This window comes from Pleuronectes platessa, chromosome 17 (genome assembly GCF_947347685.1).
Source record: "Pleuronectes platessa chromosome 17, fPlePla1.1, whole genome shotgun sequence".
NCBI classification, from domain to species: domain Eukaryota; kingdom Metazoa; phylum Chordata; class Actinopteri; order Pleuronectiformes; family Pleuronectidae; genus Pleuronectes; species Pleuronectes platessa.
The window spans coordinates 6,646,672-6,670,157 of record NC_070642.1 but is presented as its reverse complement, the minus strand read 5'-3'; the positions used below and the strand labels follow the sequence as shown (position 1 = coordinate 6,670,157).

At 41.0% G+C, this 23,486-nt stretch overlaps 2 protein-coding genes across 2 annotated transcripts in view; one reads left to right on the top strand and one right to left on the bottom strand.

The window, feature by feature from the left end:
* Positions 1–1,642: 1,642 nt before the first annotated feature.
* On the bottom strand, positions 1,643–23,447 carry elp3 (elongator acetyltransferase complex subunit 3). Its single transcript, XM_053445948.1, has 15 exons — positions 23,166–23,447; positions 22,510–22,609; positions 22,063–22,201; positions 21,574–21,644; positions 21,242–21,305; positions 20,823–20,891; positions 20,170–20,324; positions 14,486–14,647; positions 14,214–14,340; positions 6,788–6,981; positions 6,337–6,427; positions 5,304–5,369; positions 4,188–4,415; positions 3,831–3,912; positions 1,643–2,663 (listed from the first exon to the last, which is right to left on the bottom strand). Exons 1-15 carry the CDS (start codon positions 23,185–23,187, stop codon positions 2,572–2,574), a joined length of 1,662 nt encoding a protein of 553 aa, XP_053301923.1. The 5' UTR covers positions 23,188–23,447; the 3' UTR covers positions 1,643–2,571.
* LOC128460689 (kinesin-like protein KIF13B) overlaps positions 23,367–23,486 on the top strand; it is a 35,325-nt gene continuing 35,205 nt past the window's right edge. Inside the window, exon 1 of the mRNA XM_053445945.1 lies at positions 23,367–23,434. The gene's annotated coding sequence lies outside the window, so the exon portion shown is untranslated. The remainder of the gene's footprint in view (positions 23,435–23,486) is intronic.

Here is a 23,486-nt window from a genome sequence, read left to right as displayed (position 1 = left end):
TTCAATGTTCTGATGGACATGTGAAATAATGTAGAGTTGTCCTCAAGCATAATAAAGACATCACCACCACCAATGCCCAGTGCTTCAAATGGTTCCCACGATGTAATTTCAGATCATCAGATTTTAAAATCTTTCTTAAAGGTCCAGCGTGTTGGAATGAGGAGGATCTAATTGCAGAGTTGATATTATATTCACAATTATGATTTCATTAATGTATAATCACCTGAAATTATTGCTACCTCCGAATATTAATGCCAGGAGCAGATCCACCTCCACAAAATCTGTCAATATGTTTCACTTGAATATGTTCTTGGTTAATGTCAATCTACACTCACTACCTGATCATTTTTTACTTTTTACACTGCTCTGGTCTACTTTAGGTCTAACATTTTAAATCAATTGTAAATTGTAAGACTTTTTTTTTTAACCCAGGATAAAATTAAAGAAAGAAAAAAGTAAAACAAGTTTTTCCTCGCTCAACGGCAGTTACTACAGTTCCGATATTGGAATCTATGAATTTGATGCAGTTATATATATATATATATATATACTACACCTATATATACACTAGGTGTTGGTGCCTGTTAAATTGATTTTACTTTTTAACTATTCTTGTGTTAAATGTGGCATTGATATGTATTTTTGTGTCAATCAGATTTTAATATTTGGTTTTACTTTTACTCTTCATGGGTTTATACATTTTTTTATTGTAAGGTTACTAGAAAGACACCAAAATCGTTTATATTATATTATTATCGTCTTATTATAGCCCCAAAGCTGTAAAACTTTACATTGTATAACTTCAGTGATGTGAAAAAAACTTAATTATGGGCCTTTAATGAGCCATTATATTATATATAAGGATTAACGAGGCATTCCATACAGTGGGTGGAGAAGTGAAATACAGACCTCAGCAGCCCCAGACCCTTTCCCACTCACGTTCCAATGGTAATTGTAGTAAGCAAGTTCTGTAACCTTCACTTCAGCAGAGTTTAACTGAACCTGCTACACCTCCGCTCATGTTGCAGTGAAGATTAGACTGTCTGCCTCCTCCTACAGCACCAATCAGCTCAGCACAGACTCAGCGAGTCTGAGCGGGAGGACAGTCCTTTCAGATTTCACAGCTGATTGCAGGAGTGAGCAAGCGTGGAGAGCAAGCCCCCCCCACAAAAAAAAAGCCTTATCCCTCACTGCGTCAGGACTGCAACACACACACAGCACAGCGCAGTCACGACACCGTGGCCGCATCCGGGAAATTACGCATGGCCGTTCAGCTTCACTCGCCCCCGTGCAGTCGGGATCTCTATGAGACATAGGTCGGCGCATGAGCCTCTCGTGCTTTACTGGTAGCTTTTTTCTCAAATGACAAACACTTTTCAGTAAGAGTGCGGCTCAACGCAGCATTCAGTCAGTGTTCACTAGACGGGTAACGGATGGAAATGTAATTGGAAAGGCTGTGTCAAATGAGCCATTGAAACCCTCTCATAGGGCAATCATCAGGGGCGCACACCCTTGACACTGGGGAACACATTATAGGCCCCACTCTCACGATGTGACCTTTCTTTGGAAGCTAAAACCTCTTTTCACATTAAAGTTTAATTATTATTAAAATGTCTTAAGAGACAACGAGCAGGACACAAAATGGTAACTGAAATATACTTTATTCTCTGAGAGCAAAAAAAACAAAACGACGGTCAAGTGATGTGTCAACATCTGGAATTAACCAGAATACATGTAGCCCAAGAACACATGAAAGTAAAAACAAGAAACAGGATTAACTGTGGAGCTTTAAAAGGCTATTTATGTAATATTGAATTTCCTGCCCTATAAATCAAAATTGTGCAATTACACAACGGCTGCCCAGTGAGGACACTTCCCACTGTTCATTCATCCACTGCCAGCCGTTAATGAACGCTTGACTCATAATGGGTTTTCCATTTAGTTGCAACATAAACATGATTAACTCAAACTGTGATGCTTAACACATCTCTCGTCCTAAATCAACACCGAAACGTAACATTTCAGTGGCAGTAAAAAAATGCCTCTGCAGCCCAGTTGTCATTTCTCGTCAAAGCGACTCAATGCTGCTCGCTGAAACTGAGGTCATACACGCGTAAGTGGCGGCAAACGTTCATTTCAATGTGTAAAGCTAAAAGTACCAACACTGTTTGTCTTATTTTGGTGCATGTTTAGAAAAAGAAACAGCTTAAATGTAACATTGAAAATGTCAAATGTCCACATCCACCTGAGGGCATCTCAGCCTGAACTCCAAACCTCGTTCCCAAGATGCTCGTATAACTTTCTCTCACTCCCGACGTCGTCACACTGTCTCCTTATCTAAACAAAACAGAAGACGTGCAACAGCGTTTCTCGAGTGTGTCCCAGATAAAAAGCAGATGCCTGAGCTGAGAGGGGGAAAAAAAACACCCAACCACTATCTCTTCTGACGCCTGGAAAACAGAGAACTAAAAATACCACAGGAGGAATATTGTCCCGATAAATAACACAATTTGTGCGTGTACGCGTGTCTGCTTTGTTTGCGCTTGTCCAGATATAAAACGTTGACGAGCTTCAGTCCATTCCAGGTTCGTACAGGTCCTTCACCATGTAGGGTCCCTCCAGCTCGTAGCCCATCTTCCTGTAGTAGTTCCGTGTTCCTACGCCTGCAGAACAAACCAGGAACAGAGGACATCAAACAACTTCCTGTAGAAACATCGCACAAATGAGGAAAAACTATTTTCTTGTAGGGTTATTGATAAAAATAGAAACGTCCCTTTTTTACTTAGGAGCACAAAGTCGCTAAAGCCCAACCAATACTCTAGCATGGCTTATCTCATATCTGCACTAGTCTTTAGAGCTGCAGTGACAGGACGTTAGAGGAAATTATAGAGATACTGCACACTTAGTCATCACACATTATTGGTGGTTTTAAAAAAAACATGTAATATCAAGTTCGCTCATTTACAATTCAATGTTGACTCCCAACCCCATTGTCTACTATTAAAACACACACACACACACACACACACACACACACACACACACACACACACACACACACACACACACACACACACACACACACACACACACACACACACACACACACACACACACACACACACACACACACGATCAAACCGTTCGTTGGTTTTATGTCGTCAAGAAAATCTGGAGGCGAGCAGCCTCTACTTCATTTGACACCTCTGTCGAAAAGCTGTGTGTGCTGCTACTGTAGTCATTGCTCATAGCTAGACAACCTAGATAACTTTGCAATTGGTATTTTGTATGCTTGTGCATGTGTGTGTGTGTGCATGTGTGTGTGTGTATGTGTGTGTATCTTAGCCCCAGCTCAGCGTTCTCAAGGCAATTTTCAATTTCCAGGCAGACAATTCAAAATTCATTCCAGGGGTGAAGTTACACTTGAAGAAACGTATGCTATTCACGATATAATCCACTATATTCACCTTCCATCATTTTAACATATAACTGTTAATAATGATTCAAAATGAAAATTGTTCTTGAGTGTCAGTAATGTCCTTCTATTAAAACATTTGTTTTGCAATTGGTCTCAATGAATCCAACTGAATTAATTATAAATTGAACCTAACTTTTGAACCTGATATGGAAATATTGTGAAGTTTTTGAAAATGCATCTCAAATATTCAACACATCAAGAGAATGCATGACGGAATTAAAAACCATAAAGCTGCTGTGTGGCGTAATACTCACATATTAAAGTAATATATGGGCTAAGTACTGTAAAAGTCTGTGCTCTGATGTCTTTGGAAAGGAGAAATGATTCCCTGATGTGCTGATGTGTTTCTTACCGGAGATGACGGCCAGTTTTCCAGAGCCGTGTTCATCTTTGGCAATTCTTGCTGCCTCCTCCATCAGCATCGTACCGAAGCCCTACACAGGGAGGACAAATGACGACAGACACAGAAGAAAACATTGTAAACCCAGTATTTCCACGACATCTGACCTACTATCCCTGATATTGAGCTTAATCCCAGTGTTTAACTTTTCCAGTCCAGCACGGGGAGGGAAAGTACAGACCAGGAGACATGTCTCAGTGTTGGGAGGGAAAACAATCAGATTCACAGCTGGTGGAAAAACCAAGGTGGTTGGGGGTTGGGGGGGGGGGGGGGGGGGGGGGGGGAAGTCGGGTGTGAAATCATAACCACCTGATGCTGGAACTTGCTGGGGTCTCGGCTGCTGACTGGGACGACGCTGCCGTAAACATGCAGCTCACGCACGATGGACACGCCCCCTTTCAGCTCGGGACGGAAGGACTGTGGGGAGCAGCGGCGCAGACGCAGCAAGCCAATCAGGATGTCCTGCTCCGGGTCCTCGTAGGAGAGGAAGGTCTCCCAGTTGCCGTTAGCCACGTAGTCCCTCCGCACGAGCTCCACCTGGGAACATGTTTGTGTTCATGTTAATCATAAAGAGGAATTGTGATACCTTTCAACCTGGGCCATTTTTTATAAATGCGGTGGAGTAAATGAATGGGTTTTAATTTTGGGGAATCTGTTAGAAAGACTGTCTCCGCCTGCAGTCGCAACAAAGCGGCAGTAGATGTAATGTAGACTTATGGGGCAACTGCGTCAATCCACGAAAGTTCCATTTAAAGTGCTTTTCTCACCAATGCAAGGCTCGAATTGTTGTTCTGGGTCTTTGCTATGAGTCTGGCAAAATTACAAGTCTCACACAACTAGAAGTCTCACTCGCTACATGGCAGCAGCTCGTTGTCCATCCTCTGCATGTTGCCTCTCTCTCCAAGTGGTAAAAGCTCTTTGTGAGTGTACTGCCACTCGAACAAAGTGAAGTCAAATGCTACATAAACATTGTCCACCTCAGAGAAGGATATGTCAGCCATAATAGATTTGCTCTGTAAAAAATCCAATCTCCCCTCTCTTACTTACACTGCCACTTCTGTCGTCTTGCAACAACCCGGGTCTCACGAGAACTGAGAGCGAAATATGTTTAAAGCTGCCAGACTCTTAGCAAAGACCCAGAACCACAGTTTGAGCCTTTTATTGGTGAAAAAAGAACTTTAGTGTACATTTATTTATTTACTGTCACAGTTGCCCCATAAGGTTACATTGTAGCCACTGCTGCTGGGATTGCGGCTGGCAGCAGATGAGATCATCTGGACTGATTCTAAAAGTTTTTGTACCATTTATTTACGCACCCACACTTATTAGGAAAGAGCTTTGGTTATAAATACTGCCTACAGAAATCGGTGTGTTATTGGTCATCAGTCTTGAATGATACAACATTGTGCTGGTGCTGCCTGTTACCTGGTAAGGTCTGACTTTGTGGTGGATCTCCTGAATGCCCACTTCTCGGGTTCTCACATCCCGACACTGCAAATACAGAAAAATGTTAATGGCTAAAACCAGTTTAGAATCTCGGGGAACTCGTACATCAGGTTGATTTTCACTATAAAAGACTCAAAACTATAAAACATGCACAAATCCAGCTTTATTTTAATTGTATATGTAAATATCTATATTTTTTCTATTACAATACACGTTTGAAATGTGTCAGAGTGTAAAAAAGAAAAGGAGAAGCAGTCACAGTGAGCCGTTAGATGAAGAGCTGCATGTTAAACTCAGCTGACCTCCCAACTCTGCAGCCAGTTAACGAACATGAAATCAGATTGTGTTACTAAAAAACTGTGAGTAGTTTTGGCTGCTCTGTTCTTCAGTTCTGAAGGTGTGTTCGCTGTAGTATTAAAACAATAGTGTCAAATTAACCGAAACTGAAAGTTTAATGATTACAACCTCTTCACTTACTTGGATGAGCCTCAATATTGGAGACCACAGAGGTGTGTGGGTGGTATTCCAGTTTCATGGTCAATAAATGCCCTGGTTGTTTCTAATTGAAGCAAACAGGGGGCTATTCACCCCATAGGTGTTGTCTGAGTCTTTTAATGGAAGTTAGTGAGGGGTCTTCTGCCTGGTGTGCCTAGTTGGCGATTCTATAAGATGAACACTGGCCTGGTGTTTTCAGCCTGAATGAGCTCACCATCTACTAAAGTTGTCAAATTCAATATATGTGCAGGTTGTGATGAGGGGGGTGCTTCAGTTGCATGCTCCAAAAGCTCTAAACTATACCGGAGAGGTTTTTTAATCTGTCAATTTACCCTATAACAGCAATGCATGCAAATTACTCCGACAGTCAGCATTTGTCCGTTGGCAACCTCCACCGCCCGAGTACGGCTGTGACCGTTTGGATCGCATCCCAGCTGGGAAAGTCTATTAGCTCCCTTGCTGAGAATGAGCTGACACAGACTCTTGCAGTTTAATATGGGAGGCCTTTGCGTCTCACCTCAGTGCCCATGTCCTTCATCCTGGCCAGTGCCAGCTCTCTCAGGTTTCCATGCTCCACTCCGGAGCTCACCAGCGGCATGGGGATGTCCCTGGTGAGGTGTGGGAGAGCAGAGATGAGGGGAGTAAAGCTTTAGAATTTGAGATTACAGAAACAGCCACAGATATACATCTATAACAGATCATTTATCTACAAAATATGCAGCTAATGTATCTGGTCACTGATTAAAATTATTTTATCTATACTTTGGGATGTTAAGGAGGGAGCCAATTATTATACGGTAATAACGGTAATGATAAGGTAAGGAGGTAGTGTGTTCTGCTGCTGTTGGGCAAACAATGGACATCGTTAAATGAGACAGTTGTATCAATGTTTATGTCATCAATATTGACTATAGTTTTAAACTTGAGGAGATGCATTTCCATCTCCTCAAGCCCATTTATTATCCTACCTCTGTACCCTGTACACTCGTGTCCAGGGCGGCACCAGCGCCAGAATTCGGGCCACGAGGTCCACGAGGGCGCTGGGCGTGTAGCTCTTGTAGCGACCCGTCTTCCACAACTCATACAGCCCCGTGCCCCGGATCACCAGGGTCGGGTACAGCTTCAAACCATCTGGCCTGAAAGCTGGATTCTCAAAAAACTCCTGCAAAGAAACACACCGATGCATGTGGCCCGTTAAAGCATATACTGTATAAGTTGAAGAAAATGAAAACGTGACGGCTGAATAACACTGAACGAGTCTCCAGCTCACAAAGTCAAAGCTTCCATTACAGCTTGTTTCTCATCATTCTCCTAAAATTGTTCCGACACGATCGGGAAGTGAATTCAACGCACTCATGTATTTCAAAATGGATCAACAGTATCTCTTTCACCACAGGTCATCGTGTTGTCATATCACTATGTGATACACTTTATGGACTTAAACTGTTATACACTGCCATATTTGCAGTGTTAACACACACACCTGGACATATGAGAAATGAGAAAATAAAGTACGCAAAGAAGAAATACCCACATTTCTTTTCACTTGAATCATCCAGTTTTTTTCTACACAGCAAAGACAAGTGTCTGAACATTCAACAAAGCTGCGACAGCACAGAGGGAACATAAAAGACATCGCCTCAGCGTATAGAAAGCAGATATCACAGAGAACAGCGCAGCGGAGCTCAGTTATTCAATTGAAGGAAACAAATCTCGTTGTACAGCTCAGTGCATTGAGGGGAATCAGAGGGATTTCCAGTCATTCTCTTCCCTCTGTACCGACTATCACATGATCACAACCATGAAGATCTGGAATTGAGGCCCATTCGCGAAAAACAGGCCGTGATATCATCGTTTCTCTCTTGTCACAGCTTTTAATCACATGAGGACAAGGGACTACTTCACTAAATCTAAAGGAATGGAGGGGGGGGGGGGGAACGCAATCTGATAAATAAAAATCCTTCAGTGGCGTGAAAAAAAGAGGAGTCTGGAGACTATTTTAGAGATTTTGCACCTGCTACCATCACAGAAAATCCTATCCGTCGGTGGAGAGGAACAGGGAGCATCTGTGTACAAGAGATAAGTGAGAGAGGATATCTGGGGGGGGTTGTAATCGAATTTAATTATCAGGGAAGTTAGAATTTACGCAAGGAGGATGCAAAGTTCTCCTACTGCCCTCTGCGGCTCCTCAACTGGTCTGTGGGTTGTGGTGCGGAAGAAAAAAAAGGACATACTTGTTCAAGCGACAAACAAGAGCTAGAAAAGGATGAACGCTTGAATGGGAGATCCCTTCTTCCTTGAACTGGCATTCAGTGGTGAAGAGCTCTGTATCGTCGAGCAGGCCTGCATGTCATTATGATGATCATGAATTTACCAATTTCATGGAGTTCTCCAAGTAAACATCCCTCCACTGAAATCTCAGCTGTGGTTTGCATCAGAGTTGCAGCATTCGCCTCCCTATATGGACACTGCAGGCAGACAAAGATGTCTGGAATTTCCCTTGATGCCATCCATTATTTTTCTTAATCCTTTTTAAGGGTTACCAGGCAGCTGCAGTCTCAGCGTAGGATAGGCGGCATCATTACAGCAAAAATTATTAAAAACTCATCTATATTCTTGCTACAGAATTATTTATTTTACAGCTTACATCCACATTTCTCTCAAAATGACCTAAAACGACACTGTGAAAACAATGTTAAGGTGAGGTTTGGTGTTGCTTGAGGTGATGAATCACCAGAACAGAGCTCTATAGGGAGTAACAGCTCGTCATTAATCTGTCTGACCCTCAGCGTAACTGTTCACGTTCACGTCACCGTTGTCGGTCGCCGCAGGCACCTGTTTCCAGCAAGAATAAAAACTCTGTCCCTGCTCAGCACCTAACAGCAAGCATTTGTTGCCCATGACTGTTTTGTTAGTCAGCAGGATTACACAAAAGCTACTTGGTGGACGGATGCTGTACGGGTCAAGGAAGAAGCCATTACAATGTATGTGCTGATCCGGATCAGGGGATGGATCCAGGAAAAGTTTTGTACATTAAGGGGACGGATACCTATGACTGTGTGAAATGTGGTGCAGCTTGATTGAATTGAAGGGGACTCTCGGCCTTGGTGGAGGAATGAGTTTTACTGAGGGACATTGTAATATTGTGATTGTGTTAAGCAGGTGAACACAGTGTAGCATTACCATCTGATGTTCCAGATTATTCTCTTATAAAAGGAGGAAATACAGTAAACTATGATACAGTCTGTGTTCCCTTAAATTAATAGGAAAGGTTTTGAAGTCAATCTTATAACTAGAATGTCAAACAATAGAGTGTCTATCTAAGCCTACCGATTCATTCGTTGAGACAGAAACTACAGCCATTTGTAATTCGGGTAAGTCATTTTAGGCGTTCTTGCTACAAAGTTGTGAGAGTGGAAGAGGATAAGGCACACTACATCAGAACAATGCGAGTTTAGTACGCACAAATTTGTTGTAATAATAGTCGTATGAGTGGTTAGGGTGGTACAAGGCCACCACTTCTTAATCTTACGAAAAACTATTCATATACATTATATTTGACCACCAGAAGAGCATGATAACCTCCACCTCCAGCCGTCCCTCCACCGAGGCAGAACAGTGCCCTTAAATTTAATCAAGCTGCACCAAATTTCAGACACTCATATATATAACTTTTTTTTATCAAGACCCATGAATTATTCCCTGGGAAGTCAGTGAAAATGTCAAACAATTACCTATTTCACATTGTCAAAGAAATTAAAAGAATCTTGCATCAAAATGCTCAGTTTTCTTTCTCAGCAATTGTCCCATCATCCTTCCACCAAGTTTTGCGGAAAACCATTAAATTGTTTACGCATAATCGCGCTGATAAGCAAACGTACAGGGATGTAAACATAACGTCCTCGATGGAGATGTTACATCTGTAAAGATTATGTGTCCAAATGATAAACTTGCCGCACGATTTGTTGCTGGATGCAAACTAAGCAATTAGATTTTTCCCTGAGATGCCATTTTGGATACTGGGGTGAAGATGTTCAAAAGCCTGCATTTCCCCCCACTTGCTAGCAGAAAACGTGTCATGGAAGATTAGACATGATGAGGAGGAGCAAAGGGGAGCCACACAAAACCTGCATAATCTGGAGGTGTGATAAGATAGGAGGGCAGAAAGGCAGACGCGTAGACAGTGTGATTGGAAGAGGAAAGAGATGAGAGTGGGCGGATAGATGACGTGAGCGCAGAGATGAGAAGAAGACAGAAACTTTAAAAAACTAGAGAGAAGAGAGAAGGAAAAGATAAAGTCAATGATAATGGAGAGGAAATAAACTGCGGGGGGAAAGAGACAGACAAGGAGACAGGAGAGAGAAAATACTGTTCTCCCAAAAGACAGAGGAGAAGGGAGAAAGTAAGGGCGGGGAGGAGAAAAGTGACAAAAGAAATGTTACAAGAAAGGAGAGGAGGAGGCTGTGAGGGCTGAGGACACATTTAATCTGCTTCCCCTCACTGTGTCGACCTGCTGCTGCCCTCCTTATTACCATCAAACACACAAATCCACCCACACTAGTGGCTCAGGAAACAAACACCCACCCAAACCCCCACACACACCCACACAGACAGAGGGGTAATGTAACAAATCTGCGGGAGGACACGGAGTCTTCTCCCCGACTTAAATCTCCTGTGAAAAATGAAGCACTCAGAGTTGTTGATGTTGAGGAGATTGGGGGGGGGGGGGATGTCCTCACTGCCTTCATTGCTACACATTCCCATTTACACACTCAGCACTGACAGCACACAAAAGGAACCAGACAACCCTCAAATAACACCCGGATCCAACGTTTTCAGGAAAAAGTACAAGACAAAAGAATCATTTCGTGCCGGAAACCGTGCATCTGGTCAGCTGAGGGACAGACGTGTGGCTTCATCTGCTGAGTCTCAGCTCATTAAACTTCCAATCTACTCCTGCTCTCTGTGGGATCTACACTATATTGTGATTTCATTACAGCCCAGCCAATACATATCAACCAATGCAAGCTAACTGGACATATAGTATAACAGCACCATCACACATGCGGCTGATACGTAGGAAAATGCAACTGCAGATGTCATTTAAGATGTTTTTTTATTCTTAAGTTTGTCAACCATAGCACTGACAGGTTTATACTAACATAAAAATGTATAGAAATATAAATATACATGTATTATCTATTTTATATAATATTGCTATTTGCCTAGGAAGACCACTGCTAGTTGGTTACTGTTAGTTTTATCACAGCTGCATCTTTGCTCTTAATGTTTTGTGAAATGACCCTGTCCAAATTCCCCAACCAATAGAGAACCAGGTATGACAATGAGGAATGCTATCATTGTGGTAGTGTTGACTTTACTTGTTATAGAATCTCTAGGTGGCTACTGTTTTATCAGATTCTACTCATCACTCACCAGCATGGATTACATCTTATTTGAATGGTGTGTCTACTTTCTTCAGATTGAATTGGTAAAGTCATATTTGCAGCCTGGGAATACATCCATTATATATATATATATATTTATATATATTTGTTTTTTAAGTGATTGACGATTGGATTTTGCAAGCACACTGGCATGGTCAGCGTGCTATGAGCTGAGACATTTTGAAAAAAATACAGCTGGTGAGGTTGGAGACATCAAAGTAAAAGTTACATTTTCGTTGTGTAAAAAGTATTCAAATGTATTCCAATCACAATTAATGCTAAAAGTGAGAATATTGAGATTAGCTGATCATGATTTATTTGGGTGTGTTAGGAATGTGGAAGAAAAATATGTTACATACACACAAAATGTGTTTTAATCAAATTGTGTCAAATGAAATGTATCTATATATATCTGGCCTACTTTTGTACAGAATCGGTCACATAATGGTGTGTGTGATCCACAGAACCTGATTGAACAGTAACCACCAATAAGGGACACTGTAAGAAGTAAAGTGAACGCCTCGGTACTAGGGCATCGTTGATTTCAGTGGGAGGAAATCAACACTGCAGCAACAGTGTATCGAGTGCAGACGCAGAGGACTGTGCACGTGACCAGGCACTATTTAACAGAGGGCAGGGGTCGGCGGGAAAGCGTTACAAAATCTGAGCGTGAAATGAAGAAATAATGCTGTCGGAAAAAGAGACCACACCATTGCCTTTAAAAAAAAAGACAGCCGTATCGATCTCCTAATCTTACTCGGCACAAAAAAAAATAAAGCATTTTCCAAAAAGTCGAACTCATTAAAAAGGTGTGACTGGCTGCGTTACAAGGTAATTTAACCACAAGTGAGCAGATTAAAACAAATCTGGAGAGAGCTGGAGCCAATCCCAGTTGACACTGGGCGAGAGGAGGGGTACACCGGGTTCGGTTACCAGCGTATCGCAAGGTCAACATAAGGAGACAAGTAACCAGTCACACTTTCACACCTAAGGTCAATTTAGAGTCTCCATTTAACCTGAGGAAACTCAGGTTAACCTACTCAGACATGGGAGGGATGTGCAAACTCCACACCGGAGGAACAGGAGCCTTCTTGAAGCGAATCAACAGCGCTAACCACCGCACCACTGTAATGCCCTAACATTAATAAATAATAATATTTCGGATTTACCGGCTTGATGTTGTTCTACTCTGAAAATCCCTCAGCAGAATAAAACTGTTTTTGCATCACATGTGAGGGTTCCATCTCTCTGTGTTGTCTCCTCATGTTTAATTAGGATCTCATTACACGGGAACATTGAGAGTTTGAACTTCTTCACCTCTGAAGAAGACTGAAGACTGTTCCTTTGTAATGCAACACGCAGTGGGTCTCCCCCCCCCAGCCACTGATCACACACAGTTGAATAAATTGTGACGTCAGAGAGAGAGAGAGAGAGAGAGAGAGAGAGAGAGAGAGAGAGAGAGAGAGAGAGAGAGAGAGAGAGAGAGAGAGATTTCACTGTTGCTGGTTCTGACACAGTGAGTGACACATTCTCTCACAACTTCAGATACCTACCTGCACATATTAGTAATACACCCTTTCCTTTCATTGTCTTCTTAAATCGCTTGATTTCTGTGTCACATGCATGAGCCGAGCTTCAAACAGAGTCTTCATTTACATCCCACAGTCAGTCGTGTTGGGAGGCGGCGCCGTCTGATTCTGCACTTTCATATTAGAACCGCGCATCCAATCAGAGCTCTAAAGTGAGCCTGCTGTTGAGGCGTATCTGACAGCAGTTTCACATCACAGCTGGGACTGTGAGTCGACTGTCACCGCTACGCCGATTCTATTTTCAGACGCTACACGTAGGACTTGCTTGCTACATACCAATGCGAGACAAATAGTAATGACGCACTCTGATGCCAAGAGAAGGCGAAAAGAGGTGATCACTAATGTCACAAACAATAAAACTAATGATCAGCCTGCTGCATAAAGTTACTGGTGTTATTTTTTAGATTTTAAAATATCTCATATGTTACTTTACGCAACTTCGTCCACATGGAACTCAGGAACTCTCCTACAATATTTGTATATTTTAACTGATTAAAATATTTCATTAAAAGTGGACTGAATATTATACAAAATTTGGGGCGATAACAAATTAAACAAAATATATAGCACTTTGAATAAGAAAATATCTTTTCTATACCGGTTTTACACTGTTTTATCTGCATGATCTAATAATAAACTTCTGGAAAAGGCTCATATTGGCGGATTTTTATTCATCGACTGTTAGTCGACGAGGCTCCATTATGTAGACGATTAGAATGAGAAGTGACACACAGTCGTCTAGAATCGAACTAATCTCATTCATAAGCCCAAACCAAATGACTGTGAATCTGAAGATTGTTTAAAAGTGAGATCTAATTGGCGTCCTGGTGATGTAGTGGTTTAACCACCATGATGCCAGTTCAGCTCGAGCCATTTGCACTCCCAGAGGAAATGGAGGAGAAACTCCCACTCATTATGTGCATATTGACACCTCGGTCACTTTCATCACTCTGTTGACTTCTCCAAGATAAGAACAGTGAAGAAGTACAGGTTGTATTTTGTGCTGCACCAGTGAGGTTCTCCAACAACAATACATTATGCTGTAAAAGCTATTAATCTAGCTTTTGAATTGGGACAGACTGGTCACGGTGCTGTGAAGCAATCAGTCTACGAACGCAGCCCAAGAAGGATGCAGCGGATGTTTGCTCTCACAGGCAACGGATTGTGTAACAGGTACACAGACTAAAGATTTAAAGAAAAGTTCTCGGATGAGAGAGAACTCTACAGCATGCCAATTGCAACCACGCACATTACTGCAGCTGAAAGCATGAGGTCAGACTGTCTGTGTGGACGGTAAAAATGCGTGGTTCTGTTAAAGGAAGTGTTGAAATGAACAACAAAATAAGGTCAGTGCTTACAATGAACTGCTCCACATCCCTCTCCATCCCCACATTGGGCAGGTCTGGCATCATGTGGGCGACCACTTTGAAGCCAGCGTCCTTTGCTAGGTGGAAGGACTCGCACACAGCTCGCACCGTGTGGCCTCTGCAAGAATCACAATTGTCACATGAGTCATGTCAAAATAAAAAGCCTGCAGGTAAACTGCACACGTCATCAGACCAGCTGCCTTTACATTACGTCTGCTTTCTTATCTGCATCTGTCCATTCCTTCCCTCCCTCACCCACTGACCTGTTCGTGTCTCGGGCCACGTCTTCGAAGACACTCTGGACTCCTATCTCCAGTCGGGTGCAGCCGTAGCCCAGCATGTCACTGAGGTGTCGCTTCAGGCAGTAGTCTGGCCGCGTCTCAATAGTGATTCCCACACACTTGGTGTTGCTGCGCTCAGAGTACCTGCAGAAGGAAACAGTCATTTTCGTTGAGTGTTATTTCTGCTCATAATATGTATCTTATAGCTTATAATACAGCTCCTGCTTATTATAATATGTTTTTGAATTAGACTATTTAGTCAGAGCCCTCACTCAGTGTTGGAGGGCACTATACATGCTGGGATCATTTAGCAACATCAATTCACCCGCTGCGAGTTTGCACGGCTCATTATCCAAACATTTAACACTAACCTCACATTAAAGACACACTAAAGCAATAAAGAACACTGATGACAGCAGAAGGAAAATGTTGATCATGCAAAAAAAATTGTTAAATGAGTCATTACTGAGTGTTTGCTTTGTGTCAAAAGCAAGTTAAATGCTTGCATTGCTCACTCACTTATAAGTCATGACAGTGGTGGGATGTGGATGATTAAGTCTCAAAACATTTAAACAAGTTATTCTTTAGTCATGGGCTAAGATCTGTTTCTCTGTTTTCCACACGGGCTGAGAATTAAAGAAGCAAAACCAAAATTCTTTATAATAACAAATGACAGAAAGCAATGTGAGGTCCCTTGTAATGTCGAACCACCATTTACCAATCATCTCTGCACTGCCCCTCAGCACTGCACAGCGCTTTAGTGTCTTTCAGCTCATCGTTTTGGTTTTAAAGCGACAGTATTTGACTTTAACCAAGCAACAGGGTCACAACGCTACCATCGTGTTGACCGGAGCTCTGACTGAGTAGTTCCACTCACTGAACTGAAACACATATTACCCATGATCCCCAGTTTCGGGAATCCTCTCATATTTTAAAAGTTTCCTCACTAAATATTGAAGATGAACATTTTTATAAGACCTCTAAGTCTTTTTTATCTGATCTACAGTTCAGCATTACTCTGGAAATGACTGAGCCTGATAGTTTAAGCTGCGACTATCAGTCACACTCACTCACAGGAGATCGTACCCGCTCACCAAAGTTACATAAAAGTTCAAAATAGTTGTATAGTTGCAAATAGTCCACACTTGGTTTTGTTGTCTAGCTTAATCCCACTGCTTTCATTAGTCAAATTTCCAGCAGCAGGCAGCTGAAAGCTCTACAGAATAAAACTACTGTGCTTCAACAGTTGACAACGTTAACTTTAACAGGCATCGCACTGACAGAGGCTTTTAGATGCTAAAGAGCAGGAGTCAGCTGTGAAAAATCATTTGTTCCCATGCTACCAGACAAATTCACGTTCAATAATGTTCAATTTCAACCTCATTTCAGACGCTTTTAAAAGAAGAAAACATTCAAAACACAAACCCAATTATTTCTGAGTACCCAAATCAATTTTACTCATGCGGCGCAATTTTATCTGTAAGTCTATCTGATATATCGAACTTATTTCCTTTGTGATCCAGTGATGTTTTTCTCTCTCTTCACTGACAGAAAGTATGTTACTTTATGTACATCCCAATGAGCACAACTCAGAATGTGAAGTGGTGATAGTCAGATGCGTTTCTGGGGCCAGACACTAAATCCTATTTAAAACTACTCCCTAACATTAAATGTAACCATCGTAAGATTGGTATTCACAGTAAGGACCTCTGGAGATCTGTTTTAAGATATGCAAAGACAATGTTGGTCAGTGATGACATTCGTACCCGCCTCTCATCATTCAACCACTGGCCGTCGAGGTCGTGTCCAGCCAATAACATGAGCTGAGTAGATAGGACAACAACGCTTCTGGTCTTATTATGAGCAGGGGCATTTATCCAACGCCGGAAAGGAGCAGCTCCCATATCTGGAAATCTGACCGTCACCAGGAGACAAGCGTAGCAGCCTTACACGCTTCCCTGCGCTTCCATTAGAGCAGTCACCCACCCAAAACCCCACAGAGACTGTGTCTACCCCCCGACCTCCTAAATTAATCTTGTCAAAAGTAAGCCCAAGATTAGCTTCATACTTAAAACACAAACAAATAAAAAGTAACATCACCACTATCGGAGAATGAAGAGTGGCCACTTCAACGTTAGATCTCAGTCACCTCAAGCAAAACAAGTAAATAATCTAATGTCAGATTATCTTATATAGATTTATTTAGTCTTTAAGAAAGTTGCCTGTGTCATGATGGATATGTTAGTCCAAATGAATCCACAGTTTGTTGGTTTTCATACACTTATAATAAAACTCACATTCCTCAAAGCAGGAGCCTAGGAGTCGGAGTGGAAGCCATTTTCAACTCAAGCCTATTAAACCAAAACTAAAGTCAGTCATAACTCGTTGGAAAGCCTGGAAAACACTAAAGCCAGATCTATTTGTTATTGCTGACCTGCAGTCTGAATATTTATCTGAACTACCTGAGGTATAATCAAGTACAGCTAAAGTCAACAGAGTAGTTGATTTCCTGTGGACGTCGGCAATGATAGCCTGACCTTAAACCTCTGTAACTAATTATCAGATGAGTTTTAAAACTGCACGCAGCGTGACAGGGACTTATTAAAAACTATTTTGCCCACACAGCAGTAGGTCTGCTGATTAAAGAAGCACTAAGGCGTGAAGAGAAGCAGCCAGATGCAGGAAGAGATGAGATAGTGCTATACATCGCCTTCTTTAAATGTTATTACTTTTCAACACCTGATCCAGACTCCTGAGCAGTGGTGAGGTCGAATATACATTTAGTCTGTTACTGTACTTAAGTACATTTATTTGGGGGCATTTTTCACTTTTACTCCACAATATATATATATATAATATCTGTACTTTCTCAATGGATTGTGTCCAATTGTCTTTTTTATAGTTTTCTAAGTAGTTAATAACAAGAGGGAAACTGGTCCACTGATCCAAACAGGGAGGCAGGTAACTGAAGGAAATCCCAACTACAAATACCTTTTCAAATAATTATCATGACAATACTTGAATGTTTTCAGTGGCATCCTCTGTGGCATTTTTTATTAGTATAAGACAGAGACTGTACTGTTCTTATTTTTAACAAAATATATAGTATAGGCACAGTTAATGATGTAATAGATCTTTATTCAAGAGAAGGTTCTTTCAAATTGAGAGCAGGACAGTGTGGATTTCACTTTCAGATTCTGTAATGCTCAGACTGAAAATGTTACGCTCACACTCACATATACCCTCCTTGTGCTTATCTGCTTTCAGTGCACTGGCTTTACTTCTTTGTGACTGCTGTGCGAACGCTTACATTAACCGGGTTGATGCACTACTGCCCTCCACACTCCCTAAGAGTGTGCTAGAAGGAAATCGACGCCATCCCCACGGAGGTTGAGTGTAGGCAAAATCAAGCGTCTCAAGTTGTTTTACTACATTATGGGAACACAGGTGTTAGCAACTACAAAAACTAAATAGATACAGCTGAAGTAACCAAAACGAGGGAGATCAAAAACTTGTCATCATTAAAACTGGCATTCTATTGGTTTAGACAGAAATATCAGAGCAGAAGAAACAATCCAAGAGCAGAGGAGAAATCCAAGAGCAGACAAGGCTTGCCACACAAACAGCACAAGTAGCGTGAGCGAGGAGAAGAGATGAAGCTGGAGTGAAGGAAATCTAAGCACAAGCAAGGTATATTTGAGTACAAGCGCAGGGTTTTGAGTGAGAGCATTTCAAAATCTGTCGGTAAAAAGCAATAATATTACTAAAGAAGAAAAGTTAATGTGGTACTTTTAAGTAAAATATTTGCGTACTTTCCACTACTCCTTTTTTAGTTTCCAACTTATTTTAGATCAAAATCTCACAAACAGCACAAACAGACACATCTCAATCTGTCACAATATTTTCACTCCTGCTGCTCCAGTGACCATTAGCTCTCCACATGCCAGCTCATGTTCCTTCGGATTCTGTCGCTGCTAGCAATAAATGTCCATCTTTTACAGTCTGCTGGCTGATTTACACCAATTACACGAGTTTATGCTCGAGAGAGGATGATCAGATTGTATGAGATGAATCAATAAAAAGTCTATTATCTCAGGCGATTATCTCAAGGTATATGGCTGCTGTGATCACATCAGGTGCCGGGTGAGCGTGGGGAGCGGCAGAGAAGTGAGTGTGTTTCTTAAAGACACATCACGAATATCAAACAAAAACACACACGCACCCACACCTGCATCCAAACCCGCACACGCACACTCACACACTGGCAGAGATACGGCCTGTTCCTACCCAGACCAAGAGCCTCCTCCTTCTCAAACTCAGCAGCCGCCGCCACAATTACTGCAATCACAGTATCTTAACGAACAATGCTGATAACAGAGCAGCAGCAGATTCAGGCCCACACACACCTACCAGCTTACTGACACACACACACACACACGCACCTTTTGCGTCTTATCTGAGTTTAGGAAAGTAAATAGCCACTGCTGACAACCAGCCTCAGTCCTGTGAAAAAGCCATTATTTGCTCCAATCATCTGTATGACGTCTTCAACAAATGGGTATTTGTACTTTGACTTTGAATCTTCTCCAAGTCATCTAGAAAGTTGCACCTAATCCATACTGAGCAGACGTGTGCCCAATTCCACCGACAGCTGGTCCAACTCCGTAATCGAGAAATCGATATATGCAGGTGTGGAGGACTTATTCAAAGCGCCCTAAGTTTATCTTGCACTTGAATTCGTAATGTGTTCATTCGACGGCCTAATATGTGCAAATGGTCATGACATCTTAGCTTCCTGAAGGATTTTTAGTGTTTAACTGTGCTAAGTTCAATTGAGAGGGGGAGGGTAGAGTCAAGTGAGAACACACGAGTGCTAATAAAGATTTGGCACAATACTCTGCATGCTTCACAGAAGACAGATATAACCCTTCTTTTTTTTTTTTACATTGAAAATGGTTGAAAGGGTGACTTAGAGGGAAGAATGTATAGTGATGTAACGCTTTTTTACTTTATTAAAAATGGGTTTGGCTGAAATAATTAGAAGAAGAGTGGAATAGTTCATATACAGAAACAAAATTGATAAAAATTATGATTTTCTACTTGATTCACTTTTATCCTACAAAACAAGAAACTTGTCGATATCTCTCCAGGCTCAGGGAAATGATGATGAGCATTTTATTTAGTTTCTGAAAATGTATAAACCAAAATGACTGAAAGACTAATCAATAAACTCACAGCTTAACTGAAAAGGAAATTAATCAAAATTTGTGAAGAAAAACTTGCATAAAAAGTCTGGAAGATGTATTTTCATTTCTAACGTATAGTTTTGTGATTGGAAAAAATAATCCATCTGAAGAGGAGGGCTAAAGGGAAAGAATCTAATGGCTGCTAAAAGAACAGTGGAATAGCTCCCTCTGGTGGATATAATACTTGTTACCCACAGCAAATACAAACAGTTAATGGGGTTTATGCAGATGAATATAAATATATGCCATCAAAATAATTTGTTTTTAAGACTTTTCGTGCCAAGACCAATGGACAGATGAACAAAAAACATAGTTAGAACTGATCACATAACTAAAAGGTATGATATCTGCAGCTACTACGCCCACTCCTTGGGGGTCTGGGGGTATTTTTCAGTGGGAAACAAAATTTCCCAACAGTACCTGACAGCTTCGGCCACGTTGTTGGAGGTGTGTCCCGACAGAGCATCGTGTAGGTTCCTGATGAAATAGTCTCTGTACTCTTCAGGCAAAGCCATGAAGGTGCCGCCCATCACGATGAACTCCACCTTGTCGACACTGTGTCCCAGCTGCTTCAGCTATACATCACACAGAGAACACAAAAAGTTTTGTACAACTAGGAAAATATAATGCCCCATTTTATAGGTTGTAATTGGGGAATTGGGTAGTAACATGCAGTGAAGCACTGTAAAATAATGCTGTTCTCTAGAATAATGGTTATTAAGAATAATCATAAAATCTTACGAAATAGATTGGAATTATACCTTGTGCCGAAGTTGTACATAAAACTGACTTCCAACAACCATGAAGAAAATGAGAGCTGTGGCAAATTAACACTTCTACATAAAATGTTGCTCTAATACATAGTTTTGCTCTGTTGAATTAAACTAATGTGGCCATAAATTCAAATAACAGCATAACAGGGGATAGGTCTTGGCAGGAGTTTAAAAGCCATGAGCTATCATAACTTTGTACTAACAAAATGCTGTCAGCCATCAGCGATTGACAACTCAATCAACTAGTTAAATAAGATGATGCAGAGCCACTGAATAAAAATATTACATGAATACACTGACCTGCTCCACCCGATGTCTAGTCTGGAGGTAGGGGTCATAGCGGGCTCGGATGGCTCTCATGGATGTTGGCTGTCAGGGAGAAGAACAAAAATTATCAGTTATGACAAATATTAACAGTTTAAAGAAAAGATCAACGCAAAACAAAATTAGTGTGAGCATTATAGAGCTTGAGCAGTAGAACTAGCAACTACTAAAACAAGACTCCATTAATGATATAGAAAACGGCCAAAATAAAAGCTGCTTTAATAGTAAATATAAGACATTGACACCAACTTATCATGAAAATAAGATAATTAATGGAATAATAAGACAACTCATCTTTTTTCAAACATAAATTAAACCAGAATATGTGTATTTCAGCAGATTACTATGTGAATGCAAACTATCAGAAAACCTGCCTGGTTTGGAAATCAACTTACCTCATAACCAGTATAAGACTGTGTAGAGTACTCAAAGTCTGAGTCCGGTCCACCAGGACAGTAGCTGCCAGAGAAGAGATATATTTAAGAGCTACATAGAATGTATCAATGATGACTCTGTTAACATGTAAAAAACATTGTCTCAAATACGCAATTAAAACTGACCCTCCTTTCTTACAGTCCTAAAATCAACATAATAATGATCTAACCATATCTGCAGTGACCATTTTCCAAGTGACTAAAACATATTACAATATAATTAATACCACATAATAAAGTAATTCTTATCTGAAACAAAACTGAGTAAGTTTCAACAACACAGAAATCCATACACGCAGATGTTGCCTGTAAAGCTGATGTGTGGACATCGGTGAGGTTTGCACATCACAGCCACAACTGCAATCTGTGAAAGAGAGAAGCATTATATAAATTATAACATCAGTACTCTTCTATAATTTAATAAATTAGGTGTCTCATTGCTTTCATACTTTCTTGAATATAATCAGTCCTGAAATAATCAAAACAGTCTTCCTGTTAATCATATCTTTATTTAAAAGTGACGCACAACACAAAATAATTAAATTTTAACACTCCATATATTAGCTCATAAGAGAACATGCACAGATCACACAATTTAAATGTTTCAGCGCATTAACTACGTGTCCTTCTCTATAAACACATGATTTCATCTAATAGTCTGTACTTACTTCACTCTTGATATAAATGACAAATAATATTCACCGGATACAACCACTCAGCGTTCAGAATGAAATCTCTAATTCCAGTACTCAGTTAAAGTCAGGAGAATGAGGGCTACATACCCCGCTGGCAGTGCGGATAGGTTTGGCCTTTAGTTTGGGCACAAGAGCACGACGGTATTGTTGTGGAACAGCAGCAATGATATCAACCAATCGGGGCTGAGATTCAAGTCCATATTTAGCTGAGGTCTTAGTCTTCACTCTGGAAATAAAGAAGGAGCATAGAGGATAAAGGACAGAGAAGAGCACTGGGATGAGTAGCCAAAAAACAATCATATAGAATGTATAATATACACTACTACTATACCAAAGGCCAATACTGATCCAAACATTAATTTTACACATGCAAAAGCATTGAAGTATAGAGCTTAAATACACATGTACTGAAACATTAACAGTGACATATATGTCAAGATATTAAACCTTAAAGCTTTCCTATGAATAGATACAATAGAGGTCCATGAATACCTATGTAAAAGTGTCTGTATGTTTGAACAGGGTAAGACTTACTTATTGAGATTGATGTCTTTGCCCTCCTCATGGGCTTCAAGAAGCTGGTTAATGACGTCAGCGATGGTCATCATCATCAGCTCGGCTCGACTGAGGTCACCTGACAAACACCAATGACCAATAAAGTGAGATTTAATATTTCCATATTTAATATTTGGAAATAAAAAAATATGAGTTCATGAGACAAGAAAAGATAGTCCTCTCTTAGTGTTGCTGTGGGGATTTTTTACCATGTTACAGCAAAAAAGGGGATAGTGATTTATATTGAGTAAAAGCAGTAAATACGTACAAAATACATGATGAACTCAAGGAAGTATAACATTTGAAATGTAATATGTACAATGTAAACTGAATAAATACACTGTTATAGTATTAACTGTACATGAGTATCAAGCAGCAAGGTTAGTTTATACTGGTCATTACTCAGCAGCCCACTGGCCTTAACCAGACGTTAATAACTACATGAAATAGGTCTGTAGTGTGTTGTCTTTGCATTAGTGACCCACATTTAACGTCAAAAAACAGAGTTAAGTCACTGACAAGCTAGGAAACAGACGCAAAGTAAACTTGCAGCTAGCATTAGCATCAAGCTACAACCGGCTCAGGCAGTTTATAAAGACGTTCTGGACATTTAAACCGTTTTGTCACACACTCACTCTTTTTCTTTGGCTTCCCCATGTCTCCCTTTACACAAACAGTCCAACTTCAAACGAGTGTCGATCGGGCAGAGGCTCAATGTGAACTCAATAGTCCAGAGAGGGCTGTCAGGGATGGTAAACAACTCCACGCTGCGTCCGAACACGGCTTCTGTCGTAAGGCGCCGGCGTGTGTCGTCAAGTGTCGTAAAGGCCCGTTAAGACCCGCAGCTTCATTAAGTTTCTAATAAAGATTCAACGGCACAGTTTGATGTCTGTGATACAAAGTGGGAGTAACTTTAATCCGAGTCTGTGTGTGTATGTGCGCGCGCGTGTGAGGGT

Coding starts and splice junctions, on each gene's coding strand:
- elp3 (XM_053445948.1), bottom strand. CDS start 23,187: ATGGGGAAGCCAAAGAAAAAGA. Junction 20,325..20,822: donor CTAGACATCGGGTGGAGCAG/GTCAGTGTATTC, acceptor TGTGATGTATAG/CTGAAGCAGCTGGGACACAG. Junction 6,428..6,787: donor CGAGTGTACAGGGTACAGAG/GTAGGATAATAA, acceptor ACACCTCACCAG/GGACATCCCCATGCCGCTGG.